The sequence below is a fragment of the Vidua macroura genome, chromosome 23 (genome assembly GCF_024509145.1).
Source record: "Vidua macroura isolate BioBank_ID:100142 chromosome 23, ASM2450914v1, whole genome shotgun sequence".
Taxonomy (NCBI): Eukaryota; Metazoa; Chordata; class Aves; order Passeriformes; family Viduidae; genus Vidua; species Vidua macroura.
Genome location: NC_071593.1, coordinates 6,904,536 through 6,920,755, shown reverse-complemented (window position 1 = coordinate 6,920,755; position 16,220 = coordinate 6,904,536). Strand labels below are relative to the sequence as shown.

Genomic DNA, 16,220 nt, shown 5'->3' with positions numbered 1-16,220 from the left:
TGGTTTTGGGATGAAAAGAATGATTTTGGGATGAATGGGATGATTTGGGAATAAAGGGATTGTTTTGGGATGAAAGGGATGATTTTGGGATGAAAGGGATGATTTTGGGATGAAAGGGATGATTTTGGGATGAAAAGAATGATTGTGGGATGAATGGGATGATTTGGGGATGAAAGGGATGATTTGGGATGAAAGGGATGGTTTTGGGATGAAAAGAATGATTTTGGGATGAAAGGGATGATTTGGGAATAAAGGGATTGTTTTGGGATGAAAGGGATGATTTTGGGATGAAAAGAATGATTGTGGGATGAATGGGATGATTTGGGAATAAAGGGATTATTTTGGGATGAATGGGATGGTTTTGGGATGAAAGGAATGGTTTTGGGATGAAAGGGATGATTTTGGTTTGCCAGGAAAATCCCTCAAGCCCCTTTTGAAATTTTTCTTCTTTTTTTTTTTTTTTTTTGAGTTTTTGGTTGGGATTTCCCAAGAATTCCAAAAAAAAAAAAAAAGGAGGAAATGAATGGCAGGGGAGGGGACATCGGTGATTCCCTGTCACCCTGGGGGGCTCCAAACCAGGAAGGAGGAAAATCCTGGGAATTCTGTGGCTGGGAAGGAGGAAAATCTGGGAATTTTGTGGCTGGGAAGGAGGAAAATCTGGGAATTTTGTGGCTGGGAGAAGGAAAATCTGGGAATTTTGTGGCTGGGAAGGAGGAAAATCTGGGAATTGCAGCTGGAGATGTCCCGGAAAAGAATTTAAAGGGGAAATCTTTGGGATCGAGCAGATCCCAGATTCCTTCTTCTTTTGAGGGAACATCTTGGAGCCCTCAAAATCCCTGGAATTCCTGAAATTCCTGGAACAGGCTCCTGCCAGGGAATCACATTTGGGATTGGGGGAGAGTTTGGGATTTTGGGATTGAGGGAGAGTTTGGGATTTCTGGTTTGGGATTTCTGGTTTGAGGAGGAGTTCTGGATACTGAGATTTGAGGGAGGGTCCAGGATTCTGGGATTGAGAGGGAGTTTGGGATTTTGGGATTAGGGGAGGGTTTGGGATTGGGGGAGGGTTTGGGATTCCTGGTTTGGGGGAGAGTCTGGGATTCTGGGATTGAGAGGGAGTTTGGGATTTTGGGATTCAGAAGGAGTTTGGGATTCCAGGATTTGAGGGAGAATTCGGGATTCCAGGATTCCTGGTTTGGGTGAGAGTTCAGGATTGCAGGATTTGAGGGAGAATTTGGGATTGAGGAGGAGTTCAGGATTGCAGGATTTGAGGGAGAATTTGGGATTTTGGGATTGAGGAGGAGTTCAGGATTGCAGGATTTGAGGGAGAGTGAATAAACAAACAGGGAAAACTGTCTGTGTAAACTATGGAAACCCATATATACACATATAATTATCTATATCTTTTTTAAAAATAGAATATATATAATTATATATAATTGTATTTATAAAAGATATACTTAGAGACGTGATTATATATATATATAATTATAATATAGATCATTTTATTTTGCTATAAAGGACCCCAGTTAAAGAGTTCAAGCCTTGGGTTGTAGGAAAATCCAACATTTTCCTGGTCAAACACACCCAATTCTGAACCTTTGGGTGAGGATCCAAACCCTTTCCAACCCCCTGGAAAAAAGCAATTTTGCTGGAAAAATCCTCGTCCCCTTCCTCCCCACCACACAGCAAAGAGTCACTGATTTATTTCTGGTATTTCCCAGCTCAATCCTTCATTTCCAAACCCTAAAAAAACCCGAATCAATCCCCAAAAAAAAAACCCCAAAGCCGTGCTGGTTACAAGTGAAATAATCAAATTACAACGAGCGCCTGCGTGCTGCCCCGTGAGCATCCGGTGAAGCGCAAATTAAATATTCCAAGGGTGGTTTTGGGGGTTTTTTTGGATAAAAAAAGCAGAATTCCGACGAAGAACGACCTCAAAAATCAGCGGCAAGTTCTGGAAGCAAAGCTGGAGGAGCTGGGGATCGTTTGCAGTTCTGCAGGTACCGAAGGTTCAAGGTCAAAGTTGGGGTTTTTGGGGTTGTTTTTTTCAGTCCAAAACGCAGGAATTGGGAATTTTTGGCAGGGCCATGGTGGTGCTAGGCCCCCAGCAGCATTCCCGTGAAATCGGAGCCGTTCTGGACGGTGACGGCAGCGCCGGCGCCGTTGTCCACGAAGACGGAGGCGTACTGCCCGGCCTGCGGGGAAACGGGAATTTCTGGCACATTCCACAGGAAAAAACCACGGGAAGATCCCCTTCCAGGGATTTTCAGACTCCAGCAGGAGTTTGTTGAGTTTTAGCTTCTCCGTCGGCGGGTTGGGATGAAATGTGCGAGATGGAATTTGTTGTTTGGACTGAGATGTTTATTGGTTTTTGTCTGTGTTAGTTTTAGAAGCTGTGAGTTCTGCAGCACTGCGCTCCAGCAAACCAAAAACGGAGCCCTGACTCTCTCCCTGCCAGGCCTTTTAAGGATAAACTGTCCAATTAACAAATGACACCTAATTATTTGCACTTTTAATCACCAAGCACCCGTGGCCTGCAATGCGGGCTTTTTATCCAACTGCACAAAAACACCCGAACCCACGGAGAAGGAGGAGGAGGAGGAGGTGAAGAAAGTGGAGAAGAAAGTGGACAAGAAAGAGAAGGTGGAGAAGAAGAAGGTGAAGGTGAAGGAGAAGGTGAAGGAGAAGAAGAAGAAAGAGGAGAAGAAGGTGAAGAAGGAGAAAAAGGAGAAGGTGAAGAAGAGGAAGAAAGTGAAGAAGGAGAAGATGAAGAAGGAGAGAAGAAGGTGGAGAAGGAGGAGAAGGAGAAGGAGGAAAAGAAGAAGGAGAAGAAGAAGGTGAAGAAGAAGAAAGTGAAGAAGGAGAAGAAGGTGGAGAAGGAGGAAAAGAAGGAGAAGGAGGAGAAGGAGAAGGAGGAAAAGGAGGAGAAGGAGGAGGAAAAGGAGGAGGAGGAGGAAAAGGAGGAAAAGGAGGAAAAGGAGAAGAAGGAGTAGGAGGAGGAGAAGGAGGAGGAGAAGGAGAAGGAGAAGGAGAAGGAGAAGGAGAAGGAGAAGGAGAAGGAGAAGGAGAAGGAGAAGGAGAAAGGGAAGGAGAAGGAGGAGGAGGAGAAGAAGGAGAAGGAGGAGGAGAAGGAGGAGGAGAAGAAGGAGAAGGAGGAGGAGAAGGAGAAGGAGGAGGAGGAGGAGGAGGAGGAGGAGGAGGAGGAGGAGAAGGAGGAGAAAGTGAAGGAGAAGATGAAGAAGAAGAAGGTGAAGAAGAAGAAAGTGAAGAAGGAGAAAGTGAAGAAGGAGAAAGTGAAGAAGGAGAAGGAGAAGAAGGCCCCGCCTCCACCCTAAAACCTCCATCTTGCTCCCTATATATCACTAAACTAAAACCCCAAACTCGGAGTTTCCCACCCTGTGACCTCACACGCCTCTCTCCAAACTCCACCCCCACAATCCCAGTCCCACCATTCCATCCTGGGAGCTTCTCCCCGGCCCCAGGTCAGTGCCGTGTTCTCCTGGGGGTCGGCGCCTGGCCGCACAGAAAGGCTGGAATTCTCAGCAGGCTTCCAGCAGGAATCCAGCCCAGTTCTGGGACGGAGCTGATGGACTGCAGGAAGTTTTGTGGGTTTGGAAGGATTTTTGTGGGTTTGGAAGGATTTTTGTGGGTTTGGAAGGATTTTTGTGGGGGTTTTTTTGGTTTTTGTTTTTTTTTCCCAAAAAATCCTTCCTGCCCTGGCGCCTTTTTGGGTGAAGTGGCTTCAGAGCTCCTCCTGGGAGGTGGGAAATCCCAATGGGAATGGAATTTCAACTCATTGGGAATGGAAATCCCAATGGGAATGGAATTTCGATTCATTGGGAATGGAAATCCCATTGGGAATGGAATTTCAATTCATTGGGAATGAATTTCAGTTCATTGGGAATGGAAATCCCAATGGGAATGGAATTTCGATTCATTGGGAATGGAAATTCCATTGGAAATGGAATTTCATTCCATTGGGAATGGAATTTCAGTTCATTGGGAACGGAATTTCCATTGGGAATGAAATTTCAATCCATTGGGAATGGAATTTTGATTCATTGGGAATGAATTTCAATTCATTGGGAATGAATTTCAGTTCATTGGGAATGAAAATCCCAATGGGAATGGAATTTTGATTCATTGGGAATGAATTTCAGTTCATTGGGAATGGAAATTCCATTGGGAATGAACTTCAATTCATTGGGAATGGAAATCCCAATGGGAATGGAATTTCAATTCATTTGGAATGGAATTTCCATTGGGAATGGAAATCCCATTGGGAGTGCAATGCCAGGGGAGAGTTGGGAAAGGAAAATAAATTAAAATTTATAATAAAATATTGGATTTTTCTTAGAGGAAACTTCTTCCCGTGCCTTCAATTCAGAATGGGAAACCCCAGCCAAGCTTTTCCTCCTGGGGCTGCCCCAGGTGAGGAATTTCCCTCCTTTAAATGTAGGAAAAAAGGGGTTTTTAAATTATGTAATTATTATTTAATGGCTATTTATTGATTGCTATTAATCATTTGATTGCTATTTATTTATTGTTAAGTACCTATTATTAATGGTTAGTATTACAATTATTATTAATTTTTAAATTGTTCGTTATTTATTTATAAACAATCTATTTATCAATCAATAGATTATTCATTTCTAAAAATCTATTTATCAATAAATAGATTATTTATATACAAATAATCTATTTATAATTTATTTATTTATTTATATTATTTATATTTTATTTATATTATTTATTTATATAGATATATAAATCTATTTATAAATAATTATATGTTAATATTATATATATATTAATATTATATATTAATATTATATATTAATATTATAAAATTATATTAATTATTTATAAATAATATATTTATATATAATTATATATTATTGTTTAATTAGTATTTAATTATTTTTTATTTCATTATTTCCTGGACTTCCTGGGCAGAGTCCAGGAAAGAGTTCCATGTCCCACCCAGAGATTTGGGGCAGAAATTCCCAATTTTCAGGCAGAAATTCCCACTTTTCAGGCAGAAATCCCCAATTTTCCGGGCCTCACCTGCAGCTGCAGCAAGCCGTGGACATAAATAGTGAAGATTTTGCTGTTGCTTTCCAGGCCAGCAATGACTTCCAAGGACCTGAGAATGAGAAATAAAGGGATGAAAGCGCCCAGGCAGCCCCGCAGCTGGGTGTGGAAGGACAATCCTCCCTCAGTTTCCCTGGAATTCACAGCGGTTGGAGCAAAAAAGGGGAATTTGGGATGTTGGGAAGGGTTTAAAGGCAGGCTGGGATGGTGGAAGTTTGGTGGCCCTGGCCATGGGAGCGGGAAGATCTTTAAGGTCCCTTCCATAATTCCATACATCCACGATTCCATGATCCCACAATTCCATGATCCCACAATTCCACGATTCCACAATTCCACGATTCCATGATCCCACAATTCCATGATCCCACAATTCCATGATCCCACCATTCCACGATCCCACAATTCCACGATTCCATGATCCCATGATTCCCTGATACCACAACTCCATAATTCCATAAATTCACAGTTCCATGACTCCATAATTCCATAATTCTGTGATTCCGCAAAGCCATAATTCCACAAGTCCATAATTCCACAAGTCCACGATTCCACGATAATTCTGGAACTCCACAATTCCATAATTCCATGATGGAATTGGATGATGGATGGATGGATGGATGGATGGATGGATGGATGGATGATGGATGGATGGATGGATGGATGGATGGATGATGGATGGATGGATGATGGATGATGATGGATGGATGGATGGATGGATGGATGATGGATGGATGATGGATGGATGGATGATGGATGGATGATGGATGGATGGATGATGGATGGATGATGGATGGATGGATGATGGATGGATGATGGATGGATGGATGATGGATGGATGATGGATGATGGATGGATGGATGGATGGATGGATGGATGGGTGGATGGATGGATGGATGGATGGGTGGATGGATGATGGATGATGGATGATGGATGGATGATGGATGATGGATGGATGGATGATGGATGATGGATGGATGGATGGATGGATGGATGGATGGATGGATGGATGATGGATGGATGATGGATGGATGGATGATGGATGGATGATGGATGATGGATGATGGATGGATGATGGATGATGGATGGATGGATGGATGGATGATGGATGATGGATGGATGGATGGATGATGGATGGATGGATGATGGATGGATGATGGATGATGGATGGATGGATGGATGATGGATGGATGGATGATGGATGGATGGATGATGGATGGATGGATGATGGATGGATGATGGATGGATGGACCTGTGAATCTCTGGATTTATGAATCTCTGGATTTATGGATCTCTGGATTTCAGGACCTGTGGATTTCTGAACCTGTGGATCTCTGGATTTATGGATCTGTGGATTTGTGGATCTGTGGATTTCTGGACCTGTGAATCTCTGGATTTCTGGACCTGTGAATCTCTGGATTTCTGGACCTGTGGATTTGTGGATCTGTGGATTTCTGGACCTGTGAATCTCTGGATTTATGAATCTGTGGATTTCTGGATCTCTGGATTTCAGGACCTGTGGATTTCTGGACCTGTGAATCTCTGGATTTATGGATCTCTGGATTTCAGGACCTGTGGATCTCTGAACCTGTGGATCTGTGGATTTCTGGATCTGTGGATTTCTGGATCTGCAAATTTCTGGAGGAGCTCAGGGCAGGGCATTAAAATCAACCTGGGCAGGGATTTTGGGGTCTGGGGCCAAGGACAGAGCCACAGCTTTGCCCTGTGCTGGAAAAGCTCCTTTTCCAGCCCCTTCCTCCCTGGAAAAGCTCCCAAAATGCCCCTGAGGGAAGGAATTGCCAGAGTTGGCTGGAATATCAGGGAATATGGAAAATGTGAGGGGGGAAGCCCCGGAGGCCCCGGGGTGACTCACGTGTGCCGGTGGCACAGGGACTCGATGCAGATCAGCACCCGCACGCTGTCCCGGGCCCGCAGCTGCACTTTGCTCTTCAGCTCGCTGTGGTCTGGGAAAAACAGCGGGAAAATGTCAGCATTCCCACAAATCCCGGGCTTTGGGCTCCTGAGGGACTCCAGCAGCCCTGGGGTGGCTGCAGGAGGTGCCAGAAGGTTCCTCCACGTCTGACGGAGCCAAAGGCAACGGATCCGAGGTGGATCCACCTCTGGACATCAGGGATAGAACCTCTGGGATAATGGATTTAAAAAGGGGATCCCAGGTGGATCCATCAGGGGCAGAACCTCTGGGATAATAGATTTTAAAATGGGATCCCAGGTGGATCCATCAGGGATAGAACCTCTGGAATGTCAGATTTAAAATGGGATCCACCAGGGTGGATCCATCAGTGGCAGAACCTCTGGGATAATGGATTTTAAAAGGGGATCCACCACTGGCCAGCAGTGGCAGAACCTCTGGGATATCCGGAGGTTCTCTGGGGGTTCTCTTTGGGTTCTCCAGGGGGTTTGGGTTCTCCAGGGGGTTTGGGTTCTGCAGGGGGTTTGGGGTCTCCAGGGGGTTTGGGGTCTCCAGGGGGTTTGGGGTCTCCAGGGGGTTTGGGTTCTGCAGGGGGTTTGGGGTCTCCGGGGTTTGGGGTCCCTGGGGCAGCACTCACCGATGTGGACGTTGGCTGAGAACTGGTAGATGCCGCCCACGGGCGCGGTGAAGCGGCCGGTGGCCAGGTTCAGTCCCGAGCCCCGCAGGAACGCGCCCTTGGCCACGGGCTGCGAGAGAGGACAGAGCTGCAGCCCGGGCTCAGCCCAAATCCCTGTGCTGTTCCTGAATCCCTGTGCTGATCCCAAATCCCTGTTCTGCTCCTGGCTCCTTCCCTGTGCTGATCCCAAATCCCTGTGCTGAGCCCAAATCCCTGTTCTGATCCCAAATCCCTGTGCTGATCCCAAATCCCTGTTCTGTTCCTGGCTCCATCCCTGTGCTGATCCCAAATCCCTGTGCTGAGCCCAAATCCCTGTTCTGATCCCAAATCCCTGTGCTGAGCCCAAATCCTTGTTCTGCTCCTGGCTCCATCCCTGTGCTGATCCCAAATCCCTGTGCTGATCCCAAATCCCTGTGCTGATCCCAAATCCCTGTTCCGCTCCTGGCTCTGCATTCCCCTTTCCCAGAGGGCACAGCCCAAACCTGACTCTTCCTGTCCCGGCCTGCGGTGCCAGCTTGGCACCCAGAGCCTCCCCCAGCAGCTCCGAGCCAGGAAAAATCGGGAATGAGCTGGGCACCTCATCCCCGAGGCACAGGAAGCAGCAGCCACAGCTGGGATGGATTAATTAGCCCCATTTTCCCTGCTAATTAATGAGGCAGCAGCTCTCCCTGCAGCCCTGCCCACGCCTCGGGGCTGATCCGGCCTGGCTGCCAAGCCAAGCTGCCAAAAGCTTGGGAAAGAATGGAAAAGTGGATTTGAAAAGGGGATCAGAGATGGATCCACCATGGATAGAACCTCTGGGATAATGGATTTAAAAAGGGGATCCCAGGTGGATCCATCAGTGGCAGAACCTCTGGAATATCAGATTTTAAAAGGGCATCCCAGGTGGATCCATCAGTGGCAGAACCTGTGGGATAATGGATTTAAAAAGGGGATCTCAGGTGGATCCACCATGGATAGAACCTCTGGAATATCAGATTTTAAAAGGGGATTTCAGGTGGATCCATTAGGGATAGAACCTCTGGGATATCGGATTTAAAAAGGGGATCCCAGGTGGATCCACCATGGATAGAACCTCTGGAATATCAGATTTTAAAAGTGGATCCCAGGTGGATCCATTAGGGATAGAACCTCTGGAATACTGGATTTAAAAAGGGGATCCCAGGTGGATCCATTAGGGATAGAACCTCTGGAATATCAGATTTAAAAAGGGGATCCCAGGTGGATCCACCATGGATAGAACCTCTGGAATATCAGATTTTAAAAGTGGATCCCAGGTGGATCCACCTCTGGCCCTCCCTTGGACACTTCCCCATGGATTTGTCTCCTTTTTCAGCCTCAGGGGCGTTTCTGGGCTGAGCAGGAAGCTCAGCAGGGCCCTGGGGCAGATCCCCACCAGGATGAGTCTGGAATTCCTCACCGACTGGAAGTTCTGCAGCTCCACCAAGGTCTTCTTGTCCACCAGCACGTGGCCCTTGAGCTTGCAGTGGAACGCCTCCTCCAGCCGCCGCGGGGACGGGACCTGGACCTCCCCCAGGGCCAGCAGCAGCGGGGGCAGCTGGCTGGGCTGGGCTGAGATGGCCAGGGAGGCCCTGTGCTCCATGGCTTCTGAGGGGAAAAGGGCAAAAAATGGAATAAAATGGATTTAAATGGAATAAAATTCAATTTAAGGACCTGGCCGGTGAATGGCACCTCCTCCAAGGCCAGCAGCAGCTGGCTGGGCTGGGCTGAAAGGGCCAGGGAGGCCCTGTGCTCCATGGCTTCTGAGGGGAAAAGGGCAAAAAATGGAATAAAATGAATTTAAATGGAATAAAATGGAATAAAATGGAATAAAATGGAATAAAATCTTCATTTAAGAGCCTGGCCATTCCTGTTCCTGTGGTGGAACCTCCTCCAGGGGCAGGAGGAGCTGGCTGGGCTGGGCTGAGATGGCCAGGGAGGCCCTGTGCTCCATGGCTTCTGAGGGGAAAAGGGCAAAAAAATGGAATAAAATGGATTTAAATGGAATAAAATGAATTTAAATGGAATAAAATCTTCATTTAAGAGCCTGGCCATTCCTGTTCCTGTGGTGGAACCTCCTCCAGGGCCAGCAGCAGCTGGCTGGGCTGGGCTGAGATGGCCAGGGAGGCCCTGTGCTCCATGGCTTCTGAGGGGAAAAGGGCAAAAAAATGGAATAAAATGGATTTAAATGGAATAAAATGAATTTAAATGGAATAAAATCTTCATTTAAGAGCCTGGCCATTCCTGTTCCTGTGGTGGAACCTCCTCCAGGGGCAGCAGCAGTTGGCTGGGGTGGGTTGAGATGGCCAGGGAGGCTCGGTGCTCGATGGTTTCTGAGGGAAAAAGGGCAATCAAACGAAATAAAATGGAATAAAGGGGCAATAAAATGGAATAATATGGAATAAAATGGAATAAAATCTCAATTTAAGGGCCTGGCCGGTGAACGGCACCTCCTCCAGGGCCAGCAGCAGCTGGCTGGGCTGGGCTGAAAGGGCCAGGGAGGCTCAGTGCTCAATGGTTTCTGAGGGGAAAAGGGGAATAAAATGGAATAAAATGGAATAAAGGGGCAATAAAATGGAATAATATGGAATAAAATGGAATAAAATTCAATTTAAGGGCCTGGCCGGTGAATGGAACCTCCTCCAGGGGCAGGAGGAGCTGGCTGGGCTGGGCTGAAAGGGCCAGGGAGGCCCTGTGCTCCATGGTTTCTGAGGGGAAAAAGGGAATAAAATGAAATAAAATGGAATAAAGGGGCAATAAAATGGAATAAAATGGAATAAAATGGAATAAAATGGAATAAAATCTCAATTTAAGGGCCCGGCTGGTGAATGGAACCTCCTCCAGGGCCAGCAGCAGCTGGCTGGGCTGGGCTGAAAGGGCCAGGGAGGCTCAGTGCTCAATGGTTTCTGAGGGGAAAAGGGGAATAAAATGGAATAAAATGGAATAAAGGGGCAATAAAATGGAATAAAATGGAATAAAATCTCAATTTAAGGGCCTGGCCAGTGAATGGAACCTCCTCCAGGGCCAGCAGCAGCTGGCTGGGCTGGGCTGAAAGGGCCAGGGAGGCCCGGTGCTCGATGGTTTCTGAGGGGAAAAGGGGAGTAAAATGGAATAAAATGAAATAAAAGCTTAATTTAAGGGTCTGGCCTATGAAACCATGAACGTGTGCTCAGAATTCTGCACTTGGATCTTCAGCTGAAGCCCCGCAGCACTGGGGGAACGTTTTTGGTTGCCAGGGCAATGCCTGAGGGTGAAGATTTGTCCGGGTGCTTCACCCAAGCAAAGCTCCTCCAGCCTTTAATACCCTTTTCCTTTAATATCCCTGGAAAATCTTGGACTTTTTCAACTCTTTTACCTTTTAAGATCTCCTTGAACTCCTGCAGAAGAACTTCCCTGGTGACTTCAGCCCCAGGAGCTCCTGGAGGTCCCTGAGGCCCAGGAGGCCCCGGAGGCCCAACCAGGCCTCGCTGAGGGAACAAACAAAGGAAAATTTGGGATTAAAACCAGAAAATCCTCCAGGGACATCAGCAACGGGAGGGGGTTTGTTCCCAGAAAATTCCTGATCATTTTTGGAGGATATTTGAGGGATCAGGAGCTCTGAGAGAGTCCCTCAGAGATCTTTTCCCAGCTGCTGGGACTCCCGTTCCTCGGATAATCCTCTAAAATTCCATGGAAAACCGGCCCAGATTGCTCAGAAGATGCAAAAAAAAAAATTCCTCAATTAATTAAAATAATTAAAAGAATCCAAGCTTGTCCAAGCAGCAGATGAAAAGTGCCACGTGATTAATGAGCTGTCACTCAGCTCATTAATTTGAAAGAAACCACTTGTCCACACCTTGATTAATTTAATCCTTTGGGATACTTGGACTTTATCTCTTGGAAAGAGAAGGGGAAAAAAAGGATTTTTTTTTTTTAATGAGCAGGAAAACAACCCCAAGAAAAAGGCTCAATTTGAGAGTGGCTGGTTCAAAATTCTGCCGAAGTAAGAAGCCTCAAATTTCTCCAACAAGTAGAGAAATTAAACCCCAAAAAAAAAGAAACTCAACAGTCTTTGGGCTGAAAAAAAAAAATTGGATTTTTTTTTTAATGAGTGGGAAAATAACCCCCCAAAAAAGGCTCAATTTGAGAGCGGCTTGTTCAAAATTCTGCCGAAGCAAGAACCCAAACTTCTCCAAAAAAATGGAGAAATTAAACCCAAAAAGAAGAAACTCAGCAGTCTTTGGACTGAAAAAAATTTGGATTTTCTTTTTAATGAGCGGGAAAACAACCCCAAAAAAAGGCTCAATTTGAGAGTGGTTGGTTCAAAATTCTGCCGAAGTAAGAAGCCTCAAACTTTTCCAAAAAGTGGAGAAATTAAACCCCCCCCAAAAAAAGAAACTCAACAGTCTTTGGGCTAAAAAAAAATCAGATTTTCTTTTAATGAGCGGGAAAACAACCCCAAAAAAGGCTCAATTTGAGAGCGGCTGGTTCAAAATTCTGCCGAAGCAAAAACTCAAACTTCTCCAAGAAGTGGAGAAATTAAACCCAAAAAAAAAATGGAAAGGATGAGAAAAAGGAAGGAAAATCTGGGAGGGATGGATGGAGAGGAAATCCTACCAGCTTTTTGTCTTTGCCTTTGCACCTCCTCTTGGAGGTGCCGCCGTCGTCCGGGCGGTGCACGAAGGAGATCCAGGTCCTGCGCGGGTCCGTGACGCGCGGCTCCGCGGGCTCCGGGAGCTGGGGACACACCGGGACATGGTCACGGACTGAGTGCCCTCAGAGCGCCCAAAAAACCCAACCCGGGCTGATCCCGCTGCTTCTGGGGGACACTGAGGGTGTCCTTGAGGGACCAGGAGGAGCCAAGAGCTCCAAAAGTCCCTCAGAGATCTTCTTCCAACTGCTGGGACTGCCATTCCCAGATAATCCCCTGGAATTCCATGGAAAACCCACCCAGATGTTCGAGGGATGGAAAAATCCAGCCCAGGCTGATTTTGGAGGACACTGAGGGACCAGGAGGATCAAGAGCTCCAAAAGTCCCTCAGAGATCTTCGAATTCCATGGAAAAACCCACCCAGATGTTCGAGGGATGGAAAAATCCAGCCCAGGCTCTTCCTGCTGCTTTTGGAGGACACTGAGGGACCAGGAGGAGCCAAGAGCTCCAAAAGTCCCTCAGAGATCTTCAAATTCCATGGAAAACCCACCCAGATGCTCGAGGGATGGAAAAATCCAGCCCAGGCTGCTTTTGGAGGACACTGAGGGACCAAGAGGAGCCAAAAGCTCCAAAAGTCCCTCAGAGATCTTCAAATTCCATGGAAAACCCACCCAGATGCTTGAGGCTGTTCCTATTGCTGTTCCTGCTGTTTTTTGGAGGACACTGAGGGACCAGGAGGAGCCAAGAGCTCCAAAAGTCCCTCAGAGATCTTCTTCCAATTGCTGGGACTGCCATTCCCTGATAGTCCCCTGGAATTCCATGGAAAACCCACCCAGATGCTCATAAGACACAAAAAATCCAGCCCAGGTGGATTTTGGGGGACACTGAGGGATCAAGAGGAGCCAAAAGCTCCAAAAGTCCCCCAGAGATTTCCAAATTCCCTGGAAAACCCACCCAGATGCTCAGAGGACGGAAAAATGGATCATTCTGGGAATGGTCCCAGCACCCACCCTGGGATTTCTCTGCTGTTCCCAACACGGGGAACAATGAAAATGAAATAAAAACCGAAGGGAATTGGTGAAATGAGGCTGGGAAAAGGCAGGAAATTCCCAATAAATCCAGGAATAAATCCAGGAATGATCCCTAAATGATCCCAGAATCCACCTTGGGAGTTCTCGGTTGTTCCCAACATGAGGAACCATCAAAATGAAATACAAAACCGAAGGGAATTGATGAAATGAGGCTGGGAAAAGGCAGGGAATTCCCAATAAATCCAGGAATAAATCCAGGAATAGATCCAGGAATAAATCCAGGAATAAATCCAGGAATAAATCCAGGAATGATCCCAGCACCCATCTTGGGAGTTCTCCACTGGTTCCAACATGAGGAACCATCAAAATGAAATTAAAAACCGAAGGGAATTGATGAAATGAGGGTGGGAAAAGGCAGGGAATTCCCAATAAATCCGGGAATAAATCCAGGAATAGATACAGGAATAAATCCAGGAATAAATCCGGGAATAACTCCATGAACGATCCCAGAACCCACTTTAGGAGTTCTCCACTGGTTCCAACATGAGGAACCATCAAAATGAAATTAAAAACCGAAGGGAACTGATGAAATGAGGCTGGGAAAAGGCAGGAAATTCCCACTAAATCCGGGAATAAATCCAGGAATAAATCCAGGAATAGATCCAGGAATAAATCCAGGAATGATCCCAGAACCCACCTTGGGAGTTCTCCACTGGTTCCAACATGAGGAACCATTAAAATGAAATAAAAAACCGAAGGGAACTGATGAAATGAGGCTGGGAAAAGGCAGGGAATTCCCAATAAATCCGGGAATAAATCCAGGAATAAATCCAGGAATAAATCCAGGAATAAATCCAGGAATGATCCCAGAACCCACCTTGGGAGTTCTCCACTGGTTCCAACATGAGGAACCATTAAAATGAAATAAAAAACCGAAGGGAACTGATGAAATGAGGGTGGGAAAAGGCAGGGAATTCCCACTAAATCCAGGAATAACTCCGGGAACGATCCCAGCACCCACCTGGGGCTGCTCCTCGCTGTTGGCCAGGGAGGTGTTGAGGGGCTCCGGGGGCTCCTTCCTGCCCTTCCTGTCCCTCCTGGCCGCCGTCACCGCGCGGGGACACAGCTGGGGGCACAGCAGCGCCAGCAGCAGCCACCAGCCCGGCATGGCGGCAGCGCGGAAAATCCGATCTGGGCCCCAGAAAATCCAGATGCACCAGGGCAGGGGCAAGGAGACAGGGGGGAATGATCCAGGAGCAAAAAAAAACTGGATTTGGGTCCCAAAAAATCCGAATTGACCAGGGCAGGGGCAAGGAGCCGGGGGGGAATGATCCACAAGGGAGGAAAAATCAGATTTGTGTCCCAAAAAATCCAAATGAGCCGGGTCAGGGGCAAGGAGACAGGGGGGAAATGATCCAGGAGCAAAAAGAAATCGGATTTGTGTCCCAAAAAATCCAAATTGACCAGGTCAGGGGCAAGGAGCCAGAGGAAATGATCCAGAACCAAAAAAAAACCCCAAAAAAATCCAAATTTAGCAGGTCAGGATCAAAGGCTGTATAAAGGTATAAAATGCTTCAGGACCCCCAAAAAATTGATTTGTGTCCCAAAAAAATTGAATTAATCAGGTCAGGATCAAAGAGCCAGGGGGAAAATGCTGCAGGACCAAAAAAAAAAAAAAAAAAAAAATCAGATTTTTGTCTAAAATAAATCCAGAATTAAGCAGGTGAGAAAGATCCCAGCAGATTTGTCTCAAAAAAATCCGAATTTCAGGAGAATCCAACCGGATTTGTGTCCAAAAAATCCAAATTCCAGAGGGATCCAACCAGATTTGTGTCCAAAAAAATCCAAATTCCAGAGGGATCCAACGGGATTTGTGTCCAAAAAAATCAGAATTTCAGGAAGATCCAACCGGATTTGTGTCAAAAAAAATCCGAATTTCAGGAGAATCCAAGCGGATTTGTGTCCAAAAAAATCCAAATTTCAGAGGGATCCAACCGGATTTGTGTCCAAAAAATCCAAATTTCAGAGGGATCCAATTGGATTTATGTCCAAAAAATCCAAATTTCAGAGGGATCCAACGGGATTTGTGTCCAAAAAAATCCAAATTTCAGGAAGATCCAACCGGATTTGTGTCCAAAAAATCCGAATTTCAGGAAGATCCAACCGGATTTGTGTCCAAAAAATCCGAATTTCAGGAGGTTCCAAGCAGCTCCTCGGGACGGAAAAGCCGGAGATGAATTTCTTTGGGATTTCTTTGGGATTTCTTTGGGATTTCGTTGGGATTTTGTTGGGATTTCGTTGGGATTTCTCTAGGATTCCTTTGGGATTCCTTTGGGATTTCTTTGGGATTTCTCTAGGATTCCTTTGGGATTTCTTTGGGATTTCTTTGGGATTCCTTTGGGATTCTGGATCCCTGCGAGGAGCTGAGTCCGTGGGAGCTTCCCAGAAATCCCAGAGGAGCGAGGCTGCTCTGCCCTAAACCCGGCCTAAGCCCGGTTTTAATCAGCACCCCCAAAATCGAGCTTGGAACTGGTTTTACTCTGCCCCCAAATGGGGCTTGAAACTGCTTTTACTTTTGCCTCCCTAAATCCGGCTTGAAACTGGTTTTAAAGGCGCTCAGCGCCCCCAAATCCGGCTTGAAACCAGTTTTAATCTGCCCCCAAATGGGGCTTGAAACTGGTTTTAAAGGCGCTCTGTGCCCCCAAATCCGGCTTGAAACTGGTTTTACTTTGCCCCCCAAATCAGGCTTGAAACCAGTTTTAATCTGCCCCCAAATAGGGCTTGAAACCAGTTTTAATCTGCCCCCAAATCAGGCTTGAAACCAGTTTTAATCTGCCCCCAAATAGGGCTTGAAACCAGTTT

General features: G+C 46.4%; 1 protein-coding gene and 1 long non-coding RNA gene across 2 annotated transcripts; one reads left to right on the top strand and one right to left on the bottom strand.

Moving 5' to 3' along the window:
• Positions 1 to 1,505: 1,505 nt before the first annotated feature.
• On the bottom strand, positions 1,506 to 14,526 carry C1QTNF12 (C1q and TNF related 12). Its single transcript, XM_053997503.1, has 8 exons — positions 14,380 to 14,526; positions 12,294 to 12,413; positions 11,053 to 11,164; positions 9,118 to 9,305; positions 7,659 to 7,767; positions 6,965 to 7,055; positions 5,068 to 5,146; positions 1,506 to 2,195 (listed from the first exon to the last, which is right to left on the bottom strand). Exons 1-8 carry the CDS (start codon positions 14,524 to 14,526, stop codon positions 2,097 to 2,099), a joined length of 945 nt encoding a protein of 314 aa, XP_053853478.1. The 3' UTR covers positions 1,506 to 2,096.
• Positions 3,281 to 9,209, top strand: LOC128818294 (uncharacterized). Its single transcript, XR_008440436.1, has 4 exons — positions 3,281 to 3,482; positions 4,358 to 4,431; positions 5,125 to 5,242; positions 9,034 to 9,209. It is a non-coding gene; the product is annotated as an uncharacterized LOC128818294 (long non-coding RNA).
• Positions 14,527 to 16,220: the final 1,694 nt, after the last annotated feature.